Source organism: Argentina anserina, chromosome 3 (assembly GCF_933775445.1).
Source record: "Argentina anserina chromosome 3, drPotAnse1.1, whole genome shotgun sequence".
Classification (NCBI taxonomy): Eukaryota; Viridiplantae; Streptophyta; class Magnoliopsida; order Rosales; family Rosaceae; genus Argentina; species Argentina anserina.
In genome coordinates, this window is record NC_065874.1 from 9,877,665 (window position 1) to 9,894,713 (window position 17,049).

A 17,049-nucleotide genomic window follows, 5' to 3' on the forward strand; every position below is an offset into this window, starting at 1 on the left:
GACGAAGCCAGTTTTAGGTTTGCAGTCTTAAATTTAGGATTGTCAAGTAGGTGTATTGTGTCGATCGAAGTTAATTTTATTTATTTATGTAAATACTAGACTCTGCTTTATAATTCTTGAGGAATTTGATTATTATGTTATGTAATATTGGTCTATCTACAAATGCTATATGCGGTTGAAAACATGCTTTTTTGGATCAGCTCTTATTCTTGATCATTTTCTTTGATTCTTTTGCATATTGTCAGCTTAATAGTCGATCAAAGTCCTCATCTTCATACTATAGGGTTGCAGAAATGGTGAAATGATGCTGTTGTTTCTCAGCAACCCGTCAATGCTATCAGTATTCACCAACATATTACTCTCTGGGCAATACTTTTAGGTGCTTCTCTTCATAACTTTTTGGCCATCTCTTTGGTTACTCAGAAATAGGTGAATCACCTTCGAAGAAACAAAGTCGTGGAATCCAATGTAGACAAGAATGAAGCAACAAAAAAGCCTGATATTTTAACCTGTAAAACACACTTTAGATTACCTTGTAATCATATTTTTGTCCTTATGCTTACTGTAAGATAGTACTAATCGCTTAGATTATTGAGAGGCCGATTATTGAATTGAGTGCCGGTCGCCTCTTAGAAATGACAAGTGGCTTTCACCTCCCTCATTCCAGAAAATAAAGCTTCTCATCGATCAACTCTCAACCCATCTCAGGTAATCTGTTTGCTCCAACTTTCCGTATCTGGTCGAATCGTCATACTTGGGTATTAGCAACTGAAATTCTTTCTGTAGTTTCTGTCTTATCTTATTAATCATGTGTTTATGTTTGGTTGCTCAAATTGGTACCCCTTTACCCAATTTTTTTCTGGGTAATTAGTTGTTCTTTGTTGCAAGTATTTGTCATAGTTCATCATATTACTGTACAAAAAAGCATAGTTTGTCGGCCAGAATTACTACTTGGGCATGATTTTCGGGTCATGACTTGTGTGACTTATGTTTCCTTATCGTACAACGCTAGTTTTAGTGGAAAGTGGAAACCATCGTAGTTTCTCCTAATACGAGTAGGATTTGGCTAAGGCACGACACTAAGAGGATATATTTTAGTAATCCGATCACAAAGTTGACTATGTTTCCCTGTCCGGGTTGGATATCAAGTTCCCCAAAATTCACAAACGTTCATATCCTTATATATACCACCACATCTTTCATTCACAAGCCACAAGCAGCAAATTCGATCAGAAACAAGCAAGATTTTTTCAGCCATGACTGTGAGATCAAGTTTCATGATTTTCTCCTTCTTTTTGTTCACAATAGCCTCACCTATATCTCAAGTAGAAGCTCTTTCACTTGATGGTTTTGAGCACCATGTAATTCCCATTCCAGTAGTTGTCCCTGAGAGTGCAGCGTTTGATTGTAGCGCAGCTGCCTATGTTGGGATTGCAGACGGCAGGATGTTCAAATGGCTGGGGAGCCAATATGGATCTGGCGAGTTTGCTACAACCTCCCCATCTAGGCCAAGAGGCTTGTGTGACCAAGACAATGACCCAACTTGTGGAAGACCTCTAGGCCTCAGGTTCGACCACACCACATGCGAGCTTTACATGAGAGATTTTTTCAACCTATTTCCAGTGGACAAGTTGCGCCGTGATTTTTCATTTGCAAATAGTGTAGCTGTGAGTCTAGATGGTAATTTTGTTCTAGTGACCCAAACTACAAGCAAGAACATTATGAGGTATTGGCTTCGAGGACCTAGAACAGGTCAATCTGAAATTTTTGCAGCAACGCAAGGGTTCCCGGACAATATTATAAGGAAGATAAATGGTGAATTTCTTTTGGTGAATATAAGGTGAATTTTGGTTGCAGAGAATAACAATGGAAAAGGGAAAGCGACCAAGTTCGACGCCAATGGCAATTTCATGGAAGTCTTATGGGATCCTATTAGACATGTTCAACAATTTTATGGCAATCTTTGGAAAGTTTCGATTGTAAACCCCTTTGTAGGCATTGCTCGCAACTTTGATTAAGTTGTATACTTGTAGGATTAGTTACTCCTTCCTTGAATTCATACTTTTTAAGATTTTCATTGTCCTTCAAGTTAAATCTAAATATTCTAACCAGTACTTCTTCGTAACTTTTTTTCTTTTTTATTTCTATTTTATCAGCACAATAAAGCAAATAATAGGATTGTTTACCATAGTGAAATATCCACATACTGACATACTGGCATGAAAACTTAAAATCATAAACAAAAATAAAACAGAATACTTAGAACAGAGGTTTTCCACAGTCTGTCACTCACTCTCTATTTCTCAGTGAGAATGCATACTAATTCTAGCTAGATGCTTCCTTATTTTAATCTCATGAAATTATTTCCGCTGTTTCTCAGCAGCCAATCAGTAACAGCAAGATCGATCTTCTGCCTTAAACATTTAACAGCTCTTATCAGGTATTGCTTGTCATTAACTTCTATGTACTTGAAACAAATGTGGCATTGATTAAGAGCATGTTTCCATGATCTGTACTTCAGTATGTACATGACTATGCCTATGTTCAACACAGAAAATTTTCCTAAGAAGCCAACGCACTGGTTACAGTGATTGTTATCTAACTGTATTTTCAGAAACAATCAGCTGGTTTCAAATGGCTTCAGAGTCAAAGCACCAAGAAGAAGCGGATGAAGATAGGATCAGCATACTGCCAGATGATGTTCTTTGTCACATTCTATCATTACTTGATACACATGAAGCGGTGCATACAACTATCCTATCAAAAAGATGGAACAACTTCTGGACTTCACTCCCTAATCTGAAATTATGTGATAGATATTTCCCTAAGTCACATTCGCAGCAGAAGCACAAGTCTGAATCTGATCCTTTTATGACGTTTGTTGATCATGTTATGCGTCTTCGTGACTCAAAAGACATTCGAAAATTCTCTCTTTCTTGTATGCATAGGGAACTTCAATTTATGCCTAAGGATGCATATCGTATTCATTGCTGGATTGGTGCTGCCATTGAGCATAACATTGTTGAACTTGATATTTCTCTTGTGGGGTGCAATGGAATGAATTTTCCTCTGCCTCACAGCCTTTACACCTGCACTACGCTCGTTGTTTTGAAGTTGGAATCAAATTGTATTTCCTATGATCCTCCCATCACAGGGTGTTTTCCGAGGCTTAAGTTGCTTGTTGTTTCATTTACGAATCCTGATAGTCCTGACTCAGTTAGGAGACTCTTTTCTTGTTGCCCTGTACTCGAAGATCTTGCTATATATGGATATCCTGGAAGAGATAATTTGGCTGTTACTATCTCTGCATCTGAATTGAAGACATTGAAGATACATTTGGGCTGCAATGAATATTATTTGAGTGACCCTGCATACACATTTATTATTGATGCCCCAAAGCTGGAAAACTTCAGTCTCAAGGATCCGTGGTTTCGTTCTAATTATCAGTTTGAGAATGGAAATTCTGTACTCAAAGCTAATATTGTACTCAACGACTCAGAGGAGGATGATCCTAAAGACTTTGCTGATCGTACAAGTGCCTTGCTAGGAAGAATTTCCAATGTTGAACAATTGTACTTTTCAGCTGCATTTCTGGAGGTAAATAGTCTCTTAACACGTTCCTTGCTCACTATTGTTTTGTGAAATTGAAAACTTTTCCAAATTTTTATTTAAAGAAAATATGTAATTTGGTGCCATGTGATTTTAGTTAAGCATAAGAATCATTATTGCAGAAGTTTCTGTTTGATAATCTCATCTAATCAATACTTTATCTTTCATGAAGGATTTTCATATGTCTACTTTGGAATCTCTGCATCATTTGGAGCTGAGTCTTGGTGGTTGCAATTACTGGGATTTGCTAGTAGAGTTTCTCAAGAAATCTCCAAATCTGAACCATCTCGTCTTAATAAATAGTGTAAGATAGTATTTTCAATTGAGATATGCAATACCAATATCAATGTGCATTTCTCTACTGACCTCATTTTATTCTTCCTCTGCATAATTTCTAGGGCTGTGAACCAAATTTTAAAGATGAGGTTGAAAGAAATCTGGTCACTCCAGCAGTGTCACCAAACTGTTTGCTTTCATCCCTAGAGACTATCTCTATTAAGCAATTCAAGGGACAGCGGGATGAGATGGAAGTGGCAGAATATTTGTTAAAGAACGGTGAGGTTTTGAACAAAATGAAGATCTATATTATGAATCCTAGATATTCTGGTGTGCATACAAAAGAAGAGCTATCCAATACACTTTTAAGGTATGAGAAGGGTTCGAAAACTTGTCAAGTTGAAGTTATCTATGATGAAAATTGGACAAAGTATACTAATGTTATACTCTTTAGTGATATGGGGAAATCGGGTGAAGAGTGTCAATGGCCTTCAAACGTGCGTCTTATTAAAGTTGTAAAATAATGAATTTTTTTAGAAGATGTAGATATTATTCTGCCGTGTGTTCTATAAGCTTCTGATAATCTGCATTTGTATCTACCTTAACTATGGGACTTTTAATACTGTGGACTGTGGTGATTTGCATAATCAATAACATGCATCATGCATGCTCTGAACTCTGAAGTTGTAGTTATTCACTCTTGTTATTCTATCCAACATTAATCATCTAAGTTGGAGACATCAGACATCAGTACAATGCAGGATTCAGTACCACCTTTGTTATCAAGTGATTGATTTTCTATTGGATTATAGAATATCTTAGAAACAATATGTCACGACTCCAAAATTTCGAGCATGAAACTCAAAAATCGAAGCCATGAAAAACTCTAAAACAATCTCAATAAATCGAAATCATCTTATCGTCACAACGAATCATTACTGAGTTCATAGTACAACTCAGTTAAAGTGATTATTACAAACCAAATTTATAATTCAAGCATTATATCAAATGGAAATGTAAAAATTATCTCAATCCTCACCACAAAATAAATAAATAAACTTCGATGTCTTCTGAGGTGTCCGTCGATTCTGCTAATCCACACCTGCGGAACTATCTCCTACACCATCGAATAGGTGCACCGGGATTGCAAAAACACAAACCCGGTAAGTTTTGCAACTCGTATGAGTAAAACAACCAAATAATATGAATAGAAATACGAGAGTAAATATTGAAACATCTAAATATAAATGTACTCATGAGCAATGTTCTAAAACTCGGTCAACTCGGCCGAGTACTCGGTACTCGGCTAGTTACTGAGGCGATTTTGACCTACTCAGTGCTTCTACTCGGCGGGAAGAAAATCGGCCGAGTACTCGGTCCAACTCGGTCCAACTCAGCCAACTCGGCCAACTCGGGTCCAAATCAGTCAACTCGGTCAGGAAAAAAAAACAAGATTTTAGGGTTGTTTCGGATCTTCCAAGTGAAAGGGTTGGAGAGGAATCGGGAGTGGATGGTAGCTTAAAGCTTAGGAGAGGTCCTAGAATCCAAGAAATTAGGGAACTTGATGAGGATGATTTTATATCTGATGATGAAGAGCAAAAAGATGACTTGAGTTTTGATTTTGAGTCGGATTCAAAGGGAGTACAAGATAGATATGGAGAAGAAGAATTTGAGGCATAGTTACATATGCTTGGGATTGTTTGCAAGAACTGAATTTGGTTTGCTTTTATTACTTATGTTATTGTAATGGACTAATGGCTGTTTTTATTTTTTAGACATTATTATCTCTTAAATATTGTAATATTTTATGGACTTTTTATTATTATTTTAGACATTATATATTAGATTATATGTTTTAAAAATAATAAAAAATCCAAAAATTAGAATCCGAGTACTCCTCTACTCGCTACTCACCAGCCGACCGACCGACTACCGAGTAGCGAGTTTTAGAACCTTGCTCATGAGTCAAGAACAGCCCATCTGGTTGTCCATTAATATCTGAAAATATAAGTGCTCATGAGAAATCAGGCAACCCATATGTTTACCCAATTACACTTATAATACGGGTACTCATGAGACCCAGGTACTCATCTGTTACCCCTCATGCAGTACATCACCGGGCATTGGGCGACCCATCTGTCACCTAATAATCCCAAAAATATGGGTACTCATAAGCCGGTAACCCATCTGTTACCTCTCATGCTAGTACACCGGTAGACAGACTAGAGCTCTAACTGTATCATAACTGTCACCCGGCCAAGGCTAGGTTCCGACATGCCAACACGTCCGAAGGAAAGAAAAACGTTTGAACATAACTCAAGTTAAAACCACGTACAAAACAATTATCACATGTTATTATACAAAACCAAGTGACATGTTCAAATAAATAAATATCAATGTTAAAAATGAACTTATTTTGGAAACGGAAATATGACAGTATATAATATAGCAACCCATATATATGTATCGATTTTACCAATTATACACATACACAACCTACTATATCATATACATATCATAGTTCAATCTTTTTTAAATAAGTGTAATTATAAATCTCCGCTAAGGGTAGATTCGTCACTGTGAGATTTTAATCACCTTAGTTTACTGAGCGTATTTCCCACAATACTGAAAGCAATTCCTTCGCTCGATTAATCGATCATCTAGATTGAAGAAGAAGTGATCGAAAACGTTACGTAAAACCTCAAATGTCGAAACAGTATTAATGTTTTATTGTTAAGCAATTTTCGGTTTTTACGAAAGTACTATTCACGAAAATTACTATTTATGTATTAATGTTCAAATACGTATTGTCTACGTATTACTTTTCATATACGTACTGTTTACGTAATACTCTTCATATACGTACTATTTACGTATTATTTTTCAGTAAATACAGATTACTAATTTACCTTCCAGAAATTATTTTCAAAATTATTGTACTTAAAATAATTTTACATTCACCGTACGTAAAATAATTTTATATTTACCGTTCATAAATTACTTTTTACATTCACCGTACATAAATCACTTGTTTACAAAAATTACTGTTTGTAAAACCACTGTTCACGCGCCACTTCCGGCGACAGCGTGTGGCTTGCCCACCGCCGCCCAAATCCCCTCATTTCCTTCCTTTCTTCCCCTCCACGGCCCAAGGCCGCCTCCTGCACCCCTCACCTTCCCTCACGCGCCGCCTAAGGCGGCGGTATGATTCTCCCCTTCTCCTCCTCCGAATCTCCTAAATTCAACCCAAATTTCATTTACAATCATCACAACCATCAAATCAAATGAACCCTTACCTAGATTGAAGCTAAGAACTCAGATATGGCGTCGGAGAAGCTTGGATCGCCGACGGTGCTCGTTTCCTCGGGGAGGGTGTGTTGCGGCTCAAATCGAGTCTCAATCACTCGCATGAGGCATCAGAGGGTGGAGAGGGATGAGAGCCGAGAGTTTGCGTCGACAGGAGCTGGGTTTGAACGACGGTGGAACTCGCAGGGGCTCGGGTTGTAGCGAGGGCTTCACGGCGGCGAACGGAGGCGTGTCGAGCTTGGGGATCGCTGCGGTGGACCGTGCGAAGCTTTTAGGCGAGGCGGTGAGAGTCACGGAGGTCCGGTTGGTGAGATCGCCGGAGGCGATTTCAGGGAGAGGAAGAGAGTCGGGTGAGAGAGAGGGGAGAGGTTGCGGGGTGAGAGAGTGAAAGGGGTTTCTGAAAATGGAAACCCTAATTCCCAAAGTTTCCTTTTTATACCCTTTTCCAAAATCAGAAACTAACTTCCGTCATTAATAACTTTCATATACGACGTCCGTTTAGAATGCGTGACGTGTCTACGAAATCATATCGACGAGCTCTACAACTTCCGTGCAAGAAGTTTTCGGAAACAAGCGACGGAGTAAAAGTCGACTCCCGCGTCACGGAAACGTAACGTTTTTCCAATTTATATTTCCGATGACAGTTCCGTTTTCGATTGACAACGTCGCGAAGTGAAACAAATGCGGTTTATTAATTTTACAAACTCTAATAATTTCTAAGAATTCAATTTATTTGACTATGAAAAATCGGGTCATTACACAATATGTATTGCAAATTTGCAATGACTGTTTAGTTTAAACTTTTAACTTCTTCCATCATAGTATCATACTACTTTTCTCACAAATTGAGTGCAAAGAAACATTGATTTCAACAAGCCCAAATACAGTGAGCCCAGTAACCCATAATGCCCAGTCACAGCTTTACCCACTAGAGTGAAAGATACATAATTACATAGAACTCAAAACCCTCAGTTACTCTCATGAGTCTCATCCGGACAGAGACAGCTTCTCACATTAGAGCTGCAGTCTGCAGACATGGTAAAACGCCGTCGTTAGCCATGCCCAGTTCATTCTAAGTTTCTTAGAGTCTGTGTTCTTCCTCACCCATCACTCAGAGCTCTCATTTGCTCATCCAGTCATTATTCCTCGGCCACATTATCAGGTACTTGTTTCCACAACCCTTAAATTTTGTCTACCAAGAACGCTGAGAACACAACATATAAAGTCAGTTTATTTCAATTTAGGATAATGGGTAGCTATAAATGGTACTTTAGAATAATGGGTAGCTAAAGATTGTACTTTTAACTGCAAAGTTTGTTACTTTAGTAATTAGTACTGGTTTAGAAATTATGGATTAGAACTAAGTTACTAAAAGTCTAAAACCAATGCTGTTTGAAACCATGGATTGATTGAGTTGTTAACAAAGCATTTTGGTACAGGATTTGATGTTGAAAGTTGAAGCAAAAAGAGTTCATAGAGATAGGATCAGTGCATTACCAGATGCAATCCTTTATCGCATCCTTTCCTTCCTTAAAACTGAAGATGTTGTGATGACTATGTTTTTGTCTAGAAGATGGAAGAAAATTTGGACTTCTGTTCCGAGTCTAGACTTCTGCGACGAAGAGTACCTTGAACCTATTCCGTTTTGCGAGGTTTATTGATAATGTACTCTTCTTTCGTGACTCAACAAACATTCATAAGTTTCGTCTCCATTGCATTAATTTTTAGGATTATGACCAGGTTTCTGGTTGGATTGGTGCTGCCATTGTGCGCAACGTTGCTGAACTTTATCTCTCCGTTGAGTATGAGGGAGATAATGACCAACCCCAGATCTTTAAGTTACCTCAGAGTGTTTTCACATGCAAGACTTTGAGGGTTCTGCACTTATGGTCAAATTTTAATATCGATGCTCCTGCATCAGGGTGTTTCCCGAATCTCAAGTCTTTATTTGTTCATATTGCACGTCCTGTCCATAACTCGATGGAGAAGCTGTTTTTTTTTTGCTGCCCTGTGCTGGAAGATCTAAGCATACATGGAAGTCGTGATGTATAGAGATGAGATCGTTATGAATTTCACCATATCTGCACCTCAACTGAAGACGCTCAAAGTACAATGGATGACGCTTAATAATCATGAGAAGTGCAATTTTCATATTGTTGCCCCAAAGCTTGAAAATTTTCATCTTTGGCAGGATCCTTCAACTGATTGTTTTTTGGAGAACGCAAAATCTCTAGTCAGAGTTACTATTTCTCTACAAGACCATTTTGCAGATAAAGATCGTCTGTTTGTTATCCGTGGAACTGCACTTTTTGCAGTAATTTCCAATGTCAGATATTTGTCTCATTCAGCACATTGTTTAAAGAGTTTTTTTCACCAACAGTCCCTCAACTCTGGTGTACCTACCAATGTGATACCTCAACTCTTAATCGTACCAATGTGATACCCAGACTCTAGTATTGCTATCATTGAAGTACTTCCGTTAGTTTTTTTTAACTTTTCCGTTATCTTGGTGACGTGGCAGGTACGTGAGGCCCACAAAGAGGGTTAAAAGACAAAATTAACCTCATCTGAGAGGAGCAATGTTTTTCCCGCCCTTTACCTTGAGAAAGACACCCAACAATTCCAATTTTGGCGCCAATTTTCCCTCCATACTCCTTAATTTGTGTCTCTTATCTAAACTAAAGAACTACCGCCAACCAGTCGACCACAATCTGATAAAACCTAGATCAATCTCATTTTCTATTTTTACCCTAGCACTTGTTAAACTAACAAAATAAATATAGAAATTTATATGGAACATCTCATTTCCACAATCTCATAAGAATATAGAAACACATAACTTAACGAAATTCAACTACATGTACCATTAGTTCTTACAAGCAAAAATCATGACAGATCAACATAAAAGGTGGCAACTAATGGTACTTAAACATGTATTTGAATTTCGTTAAGTTATGTGTTTTTATATTCTTATGAGATTGTGGAAATGAGATGTTCCATATAAATTTCTATATTTATTCTGTTAGTTTAACAAGTGCTAGGGTAAAAATAGAAAATGAGATTGATCTAGGTTTTATCAGATTGTGGTCGACTGGTTGGCGGTAGTTCTTTAGTTTAGATAAGAGACACAAATTAAGGAGTATGGAGGGAAAATTGGCGCCAAAATTGGAATTGTTGGGTGTCTTTCTCAAGGTAAAGGGCGGGAAAAACATTGCTCCTCTCAGATGAGGTTAATTTTGTCTTTTAACCCTCTTTGTGGGCCTCACGTACCTGCCACGTCACTAAGATAACGGAAAAGTTAAAAAAAACTAACGGAAGTACTTCAATGATAGCAATACTAGAGTCTGGGTATCACATTGGTACGATTAAGAGTTGAGGTATCACATTGGTAGGTACACCAGAGTTGAGGGACTGTTGGTGAAAAAAACTCTTGTTTAAAAGTAAGTATCCCCCAAGTTATTCCTTACACTATATTTGGTAGAGTGGAATATGGGAAATAAAGCCGTATGTTCTGTACTTGAGAAGAATGGTGGGGAATGAGGGGCATCAATTTCATAGCGTAAAATTAATTAAACATTGTATTTGTTAAAACATGGTGAAGTTTTGAAGGGGATAACTTTATATACTGACAATCTTTTGCGTACCAAAGAGGAGTTATATAAGGAATTGTCAATGTGTCGATGGGGTTCAAAGACTTGTCAAGTTGAATTCTACCCGGACCAAAAAGATAAAGACTGGTCAAGTTTAGGTATGCGTTCTTGGGCGTCATATGGCTCTCGTCGATAGAAATTGAATCAATTCGTAGTTTGCTTGAGGAAGTTGAAGTCTATTTTGTATTGAAATGTAGTTGACTCAATCCCAGTAAACTATTATTTTGTTTCTAAGATGATTCCTCCCTATGCATTCATCGTTCATTCCATGAGTTGTCAGAGTGCTGCAAAAGCTAGCTTGCAAATTTTACGGTGACATTAAACAAGTACAGGCCACAGCTTTATGTTAACAAGAGCCCAGTAACTCACAAGGCCCAACTAAGAACAAAAGATCACTTAGGTTTCAGCAAACAAAAACCCTCATATTGAAGAGAAGACTCCGGAGTTGCAGAAATGGTGGAAAGCCGTCGTTAGCTATTTTGGTTCTCAATTTCAGAGCTTTCAGTATCCACCAATATCAGGTACTTGTTTTCATTACTCTTTGGCCTCCTTACATATCTGTGATCACCCAGATAAGTTGAAGGAATACATTTGATATTTTCATGGATTTGTTTCGATTTTCTATAAAGTAGAATTTTTGGTGCTTAAGTCGGTGAGGAGATAAATGGGCATCTACAGGTCTTATTGTTAGGTGCAAAGTTTGTAGCTTTTTTCAATTTATGGAATTAGAAATTGAAATGGTGAAAGAAACTATGTTGGGAGCAATACATTGTGCATATTATTCTGTTTGTGTTTTGAAAATGGCATGCTGATAGTTTCAGTTGATATATAGAGGACATTAAATATAAAAGGCCTAGTTTAGGCTTATATGTTTATCATGTTTTTGATTTTCTCAGTTACTAAAACATAATGTTGAACTTATTTGAAATAATGCTTTGAAGTTTCTGGAGTTACCAACTTACCAAGGATTGTAATCTGGTCACTGACTCACAGGGTTTGATGTCAGAGCTGGAAGCAAAAAGGGTTAGAGATAGAATCAGTGCTTTACCAGATGCGATCCTGTGTCACATCCTTTCATTCCTTGATAGAACAGAAGATGCTGTGAAGACCAGTGTGTTGTCCAGAAGGTGGAAGAAAATCTGGGGATCTGTACCCACTCTTGTCTTTTCCGATGAAGATAATACCGACAATTTTGTGAGGCTCGTTGATAATGTGCTCTTCTTTCGCGACTCAATTGACATTCAAAAGTTTGAATATCGGTCTCTCTGCGTTGACGATTTCGATCGTATTTATGGTTGGATTGGCGCTGCCATCAGGCGTAATGTTGTTGAACTCGATCTTTCCATACAGAATTATGGTGATGATGATCAGCTTCGGGTTTTTGAGTTGCCTGATATTGTTTTCACATGCAAAACGCTGATGGTTTTAACGTTGTCTTCAAACTTTATTACCAATCCTCCGGCTTCAGGGTGTTTCCCAAGTCTCAAGTCTCTCGATGTGCAGATTGGCCATCCAGTCAATAAATCTGTGGAAAATGTCTTAACTTGCTGCCCCGTGCTGGAATCTTTGCGTATAGGTGGTGATCATGGGAGGCACGGGGATGATCCCATTTTGAATTTTAATGTCTCTGCGCCTAAATTGAAGATGTTAAGAATATTTTGGTCATCATATGATGTTTATGAGAAGTGCTGCAAGTTTCATATTAATGCCCCGAAACTTGAAGACTTTGAACTCTCGCAGGAACCTCCTATAGATTGTTTTTTGGAGAATTCAGAAACTTTGGTCAGAGTTCGTATTACTCTGAGAGACCCACACCATGACAATTCCGCAGATGCAGATCATCACTTTGCTATCCATGGTACTGCGCTTCTGGCAGGAATTTCTAGTGCTAGGTCCTTGTGTCTTTCAGCACATCGTTTGAAAGTAAGTATGCTCGAACTTCTTCCTTACACTAAATTTGTCATAGGAAGGAAAGAAATGTGTGGTTGGAAGAAGAATATGCAGTTAGCTTTAATTACCAGTAACAGGAGCGATACGACACATCATTTCTATTGCCTTAGTTGTAGTACAGTTTGATGGAACCAAAGAAATAATTAGTGATTCGATGTTGATTTTGAAGTATTAGATCTGTAAATAGCTCCTTTTTTTCCCATTACCATTGAATATAGGTTTATGCACAATTCCTTCCATGGGATGCATAAGTTTATCATTCTTATCAATTATTTTCTGCTGTAGGAATGTATTCTGCCTATTTTTAACAAGTTGAGCAGATTGGAGTTGAATCTTTTCAATTGCTATTACTGGGAATTGCTGAAAAAGTTGCTCAACAGATCGCCTAATCTGGAACATTTCGTCTTTGAACTTACCGTAAGCTGAGTTTCAACTTATGCTACATGATATCAATTGCATTCAGCTATTTATGATTCTCATTTAGTCCAATCAATACTCAGAAATGCGAGTGTGGAGAATCCTCAGATCATCAATGGAGCCCACCACAGTCCGTGCCTAGTTGTTTATTCTCACAACTCAAGACTATCTCTATAAGGGGATTCGAAGGTAAGGTAGATCAGATGGATGTGGCCAAGTATTTGTTGGAAAATGGGGAAGTTTTAAAGAAGATGACTATTTACTATAAGGATCAGCTGTGCAAGAAAGAAGAGTTGCACAAGGAATTCTCAATGTTTCAGTGGAGTTCAGAGACTTGTCAAGTTGAAATTTTACGAGACACAAGAGATACAAGGTTTGCTTTCATGTAGATCAGTTTGGCAGAACTTGAATACATTTGCGGTTCATTGTTTTTCCTTGTATAACTGTCCCTTTCAGTTTCTATTCAAATTGGATCGTTGTGACATATCATGGTCTAATTTGCAATGGAAATAGTTGGTTATGTTCAATATCACTGAACTAATATTTTCCTCTCCTTTAACTATATGGCCACGTATGGATTTTACAGGACCATTGAGCTCTAAACTACTATTTGTGGCCCGGTTTGAGCAGTGAAATAATTCTCATATTGTGATAGAATGCGTTCTACTTTTGGTTGAATGATCAGTTTCCTCCCTTGTTTGCTTAACTATCATCGGAATGAAATTTAATTAGTTATTATTAATTAATTTGTCCATTATTATCTTAACAAATTTACACAAATCGTTACGACTCAAAATGAATGTGAAAGGTTCACAATTCAGAGTCCCAGATGAAGAGAAGGTGGCTCTCCTAGTTCTCATTATCTTTGCAAGCAAACGAATCATTAGAACGCAGTACTAGCATTTTTCTTGGCCACAACAGAAGCTCCCCTAAGGTACTTTTTCTTCCTCTCGATATGTATGGTTACCTTTAAACTGATACAAACGTGAAACTGTAATATAGTGTAATTCATAGTTGGAAAAACCGTAATCCTTCATTCGGCAAATGAAAACCTAATCTTTATATTCGTTTCCACCACCCAGAAAAAAGTTATTACCAATTCTTATTCATCTATGGAGACCATGTGAGCTTATTAGGATAAATCAAAGTGTCTTGGTTCTGTTTGTTTCCATTGAATAACTTTTCTCGCTCAAGAAAGTAGAATCTGATCCATGCTCATTTGATGATGATGAATAATCATTCAAGGAATTGCAAAAACTGCACTGATTTACCGATTTCCTTGAGAGAAAATCTCTTTTTCTATAAGTTTTGTCGTACTACATTTTCACTACTTCAGTTTCATTGAATTCTTATGCAGAGACAACTTCTTAAAAGTTACAAGGGTTGCTGTGCAGAGTGATTCTTTGCCTCAGGGATGGATTTCAAGTCCAAGCATCAAGTAGGAGCTGAAGTTAAAGATAGGATAAGTGCATTACCGGATGCAGTTTTGTGTCACATACTTTCTTCCCTTCAAACAAAACTTGCAGTGAGAACGGGCATTTTGTCACCAAGATGGAAGAAAATTTGGGTTTCTGTTCCCTATCTCGACTTTAATGATAGAGATTTCAAAGACTCTGCCAGCTATTCAACCTTTGTTGAGCGAGTACTTTTCTTCCGCAGCTCATCAGACATTCAAAAGTTTCTTCTTCATTGCTCCAAGGATGAGGATTACTCACGTATTTGTAGTTGGATTCTTACTGCCATTAGACATAACGTTATGGAACTTGATCTTCATGTTGCCCCACATGGAAGCCAAATTTTTGAGTTGCCTAGCAGCCTTTTTGTGTGCAAAACACTGACTATTCTGAAGCTAATGTCACCTTTTATCACCAACACTCCTGCCTCAGGGTGTTTTCCAAGTCTGAAATGTCTACTTGTAACAGTTGATTTGCCTAAAGATAATGAATCAATGTTGAAGCTGTTTACAAAGTGTCCGGTACTTGAAGAATTGACTATACAGGGTACTCTTCAAGCAGATATTGTTCTGAACGTCAACATTTCTGCCCCTAGACTGAAGATTCTAAGAGTGAAGTTTGGTAGCAATGATGATCGTGAGGCATCTAACTTTTTGGTTGATGTCCCAATGCTTGAATGCTTCGATCTCAGGGAGGATTTCTTGTCAAATTATATTTTGAGCAGTGGAAATTCTCTAGTAAGAGCTATTCTGGATCTCTATGATCCAATGTCAAGTGTAGATCCCGACTTTCCTACTCGCGTATCTGGACTCCTGTCAGGTGTATGTAATGTGAAGTATCTGTCTCTCTCAATTCATCGTTTTAAGGCAAGTACAATGCGTATATATTCCTATAATTAGTATTATGCTTCATAAATATATGTTTGCATTAGGTTCTGTTTGATTGATACTATATATTTGGGTGAAGGTTTGTTGTCTGCCTGCTTTTAATAATCTGACCAAACTGAAGTTGGTTCTTCTTGAATGCTTTCCCTGGGAATTGCTAACACGGATGCTTGAGAGATCACCTCATCTGAAGAACCTTGTCCTAGAGCACAGTGTAAGATGTGTTTCTCTTGTGGTACATGAAACTAAAATGCAGCTGCTATTCTTGATCATTTTCGTACGTTGATTCTTTTGCATATTGTCAGCTTACTAGCTGCGATGATGATGACTCGTTTGATGATGACTCGGAGTATGACTCAGAACCTGAAGAACCCCCAAAGCCCCAATGGCATCCCCCGCAGGCAGTGCCTATATGTTTAGTGTCACACCTCGAGACGGTCTCTATTGAAGGATTCAAGGGACAGGTGGATGCAATGGAAGTGGCAAAATATATCCTGATGAATGGTGCAGTTCTGAAAAAGATGATGATTTCCAAAGCTCATTTGTGCGAAGAAATTAAGGCCTTATGTGAGGAACTTTTGACAGTGCCAAGGATTTCAAAGGCTTGTACTCTCGAATTTATCTAAGATGAAAATTTTGATTTTTTTTTCTACTTGCAATTCTTGGCTTCAGAGGACAGAGTATTCTGTTTTTGAAGTTGTAATAACTAATAACGCCCGGAAAATTCCCGTTGATGATTGAGGATGAATCTATGCTTTTTTATGTTGATTAAATTCAGTTTATTTTCATCTTCCAACAACCGAAATTTCTTCCCCATTTGCAATGCTTTACCTTCTACTCTTTAGGATTTCGATTCATTCCCTGAGTCAGCAGATACTAATAATACAGTCAGTTAAACTATACAAATCCATAAACTTAACAAAACAGAAGGACGATACATAATGGCACTACAAACCACCTTGGAAATAAACATAACCAGTGTAGCCCTTGGTTATCACTTAGCTTTTCAGGTTTCCTGGTTCTGGTAGGAAAGAACCTATTCATCGTAGTTGAACTTTTTAAAAACTGACGAACCGAACCGAAATGAACCTCCAGAAATTATCAACAATTCTTTCAATTCCCACTCTCCTTTTCAGTAACAATACCTGTTTTACTCTCTCTCTCTCTCTCTCTCTCTCTCTCTCATAGACAAGACTCCGGCTTGACTCAGTGGCTCTATCTTCTAAATGTCTAATGCATATTCTTCGTTTTAATATACAAATCACGTAAATATGTAGTATCTAAGGAAAAATTTTGCGTGCAACCTAGTATGTATACGTTTCTCATTTGCATATTTTACACAATATCTAATATTTGCAGTGGATGAAATAAGAAGTAGATTAGCGTACCATGCATGCATTTGTACGTATTAAGGTCATAAATTTTAACCACCAGCATTGTATCATGTATCTGTATGCCGGAAAATCTATAATAGTGAACTAGTGACGCAACGCACATTATATA

The 17,049-nt window shown here is 37.7% G+C and overlaps 4 protein-coding genes and 1 pseudogene across 8 annotated transcripts; all 5 read left to right on the forward strand.

Moving 5' to 3' along the window:
* The first annotated feature begins 636 nt into the window (after window positions 1-636).
* LOC126787796 (F-box/FBD/LRR-repeat protein At5g56420-like) lies at window positions 637-4,559 on the forward strand. 5 transcript variants are annotated; one of them, XM_050513697.1, is made up of 5 exons: window positions 637-708; window positions 2,381-2,440; window positions 2,615-3,597; window positions 3,782-3,913; window positions 4,008-4,559. In XM_050513697.1, the coding sequence occupies exons 3-5, from the start codon at window positions 2,635-2,637 to the stop codon at window positions 4,407-4,409; spliced, it is 1,497 nt and encodes a 498-aa protein (XP_050369654.1). In that variant the 5' UTR covers window positions 637-708; window positions 2,381-2,440; window positions 2,615-2,634; the 3' UTR covers window positions 4,410-4,559. The 5 variants fall into 5 exon arrangements, with proteins under 5 accessions (XP_050369654.1, XP_050369655.1, XP_050369658.1 ...); XM_050513698.1 differs by having other exon boundaries at window positions 641-708; window positions 2,384-2,440; XM_050513700.1 differs by lacking the exon at window positions 637-708 and adding an exon at window positions 723-758 and having other exon boundaries at window positions 2,554-3,597.
* Window positions 1,257-2,134, forward strand: LOC126787798 (protein STRICTOSIDINE SYNTHASE-LIKE 10-like). Its single transcript, XM_050513702.1, has one exon. The coding sequence runs from the start codon at window positions 1,257-1,259 to the stop codon at window positions 1,842-1,844; it is 588 nt and encodes a 195-aa protein (XP_050369659.1). The 3' UTR covers window positions 1,845-2,134.
* A 4,173-nt stretch (window positions 4,560-8,732) lies between the features above and the next one.
* Window positions 8,733-11,105, forward strand: LOC126787011 (putative FBD-associated F-box protein At3g50710; annotated as a pseudogene).
* Window positions 11,106-11,281: 176 nt separating this feature from the next.
* On the forward strand, window positions 11,282-14,698 carry LOC126786167 (probable FBD-associated F-box protein At1g32375). Its single transcript, XM_050511909.1, has 6 exons — window positions 11,282-11,362; window positions 11,835-12,764; window positions 13,077-13,208; window positions 13,292-13,581; window positions 14,030-14,142; window positions 14,566-14,698. Exons 2-5 carry the CDS (start codon window positions 11,841-11,843, stop codon window positions 14,106-14,108), a joined length of 1,425 nt encoding a protein of 474 aa, XP_050367866.1. The 5' UTR covers window positions 11,282-11,362; window positions 11,835-11,840; the 3' UTR covers window positions 14,109-14,142; window positions 14,566-14,698.
* Window positions 14,623-16,172, forward strand: LOC126787012 (F-box/LRR-repeat protein 13-like). Its single transcript, XM_050512956.1, has 3 exons — window positions 14,623-15,483; window positions 15,629-15,760; window positions 15,852-16,172. Exons 1-3 carry the CDS (start codon window positions 14,623-14,625, stop codon window positions 16,170-16,172), a joined length of 1,314 nt encoding a protein of 437 aa, XP_050368913.1.
* The last annotated feature ends 877 nt before the right edge of the window (window positions 16,173-17,049 follow it).

Excerpts from the sequence above, each read along its gene's own strand:
- LOC126787012 (XM_050512956.1), top strand. The coding sequence starts at position 14,623 with ATGGATTTCAAGTCCAAGCATCAAGTAGGAGCTGAAGTTAAAGATAGG. Across the intron at positions 15,484-15,628 it reads TATCTGGACTCCTGTCAGGT|GTTTGTTGTCTGCCTGCTTT; the intron begins GTATGTAATGTG and ends ATTTGGGTGAAG. Across the intron at positions 15,761-15,851 it reads ACCTTGTCCTAGAGCACAGT|CTTACTAGCTGCGATGATGA; the intron begins GTAAGATGTGTT and ends GCATATTGTCAG.
- LOC126786167 (XM_050511909.1), top strand. The coding sequence starts at position 11,841 with ATGTCAGAGCTGGAAGCAAAAAGGGTTAGAGATAGAATCAGTGCTTTA. Across the intron at positions 12,765-13,076 it reads TTTCAGCACATCGTTTGAAA|GAATGTATTCTGCCTATTTT; the intron begins GTAAGTATGCTC and ends TTTCTGCTGTAG. Across the intron at positions 13,209-13,291 it reads ATTTCGTCTTTGAACTTACC|AAATGCGAGTGTGGAGAATC; the intron begins GTAAGCTGAGTT and ends ATCAATACTCAG.
- LOC126787798 (XM_050513702.1), top strand. The coding sequence starts at position 1,257 with ATGACTGTGAGATCAAGTTTCATGATTTTCTCCTTCTTTTTGTTCACA.
- LOC126787796 (XM_050513697.1), top strand. The coding sequence starts at position 2,635 with ATGGCTTCAGAGTCAAAGCACCAAGAAGAAGCGGATGAAGATAGGATC. Across the intron at positions 3,598-3,781 it reads TTTCAGCTGCATTTCTGGAG|GATTTTCATATGTCTACTTT; the intron begins GTAAATAGTCTC and ends TCTTTCATGAAG. Across the intron at positions 3,914-4,007 it reads ATCTCGTCTTAATAAATAGT|GGCTGTGAACCAAATTTTAA; the intron begins GTAAGATAGTAT and ends CATAATTTCTAG.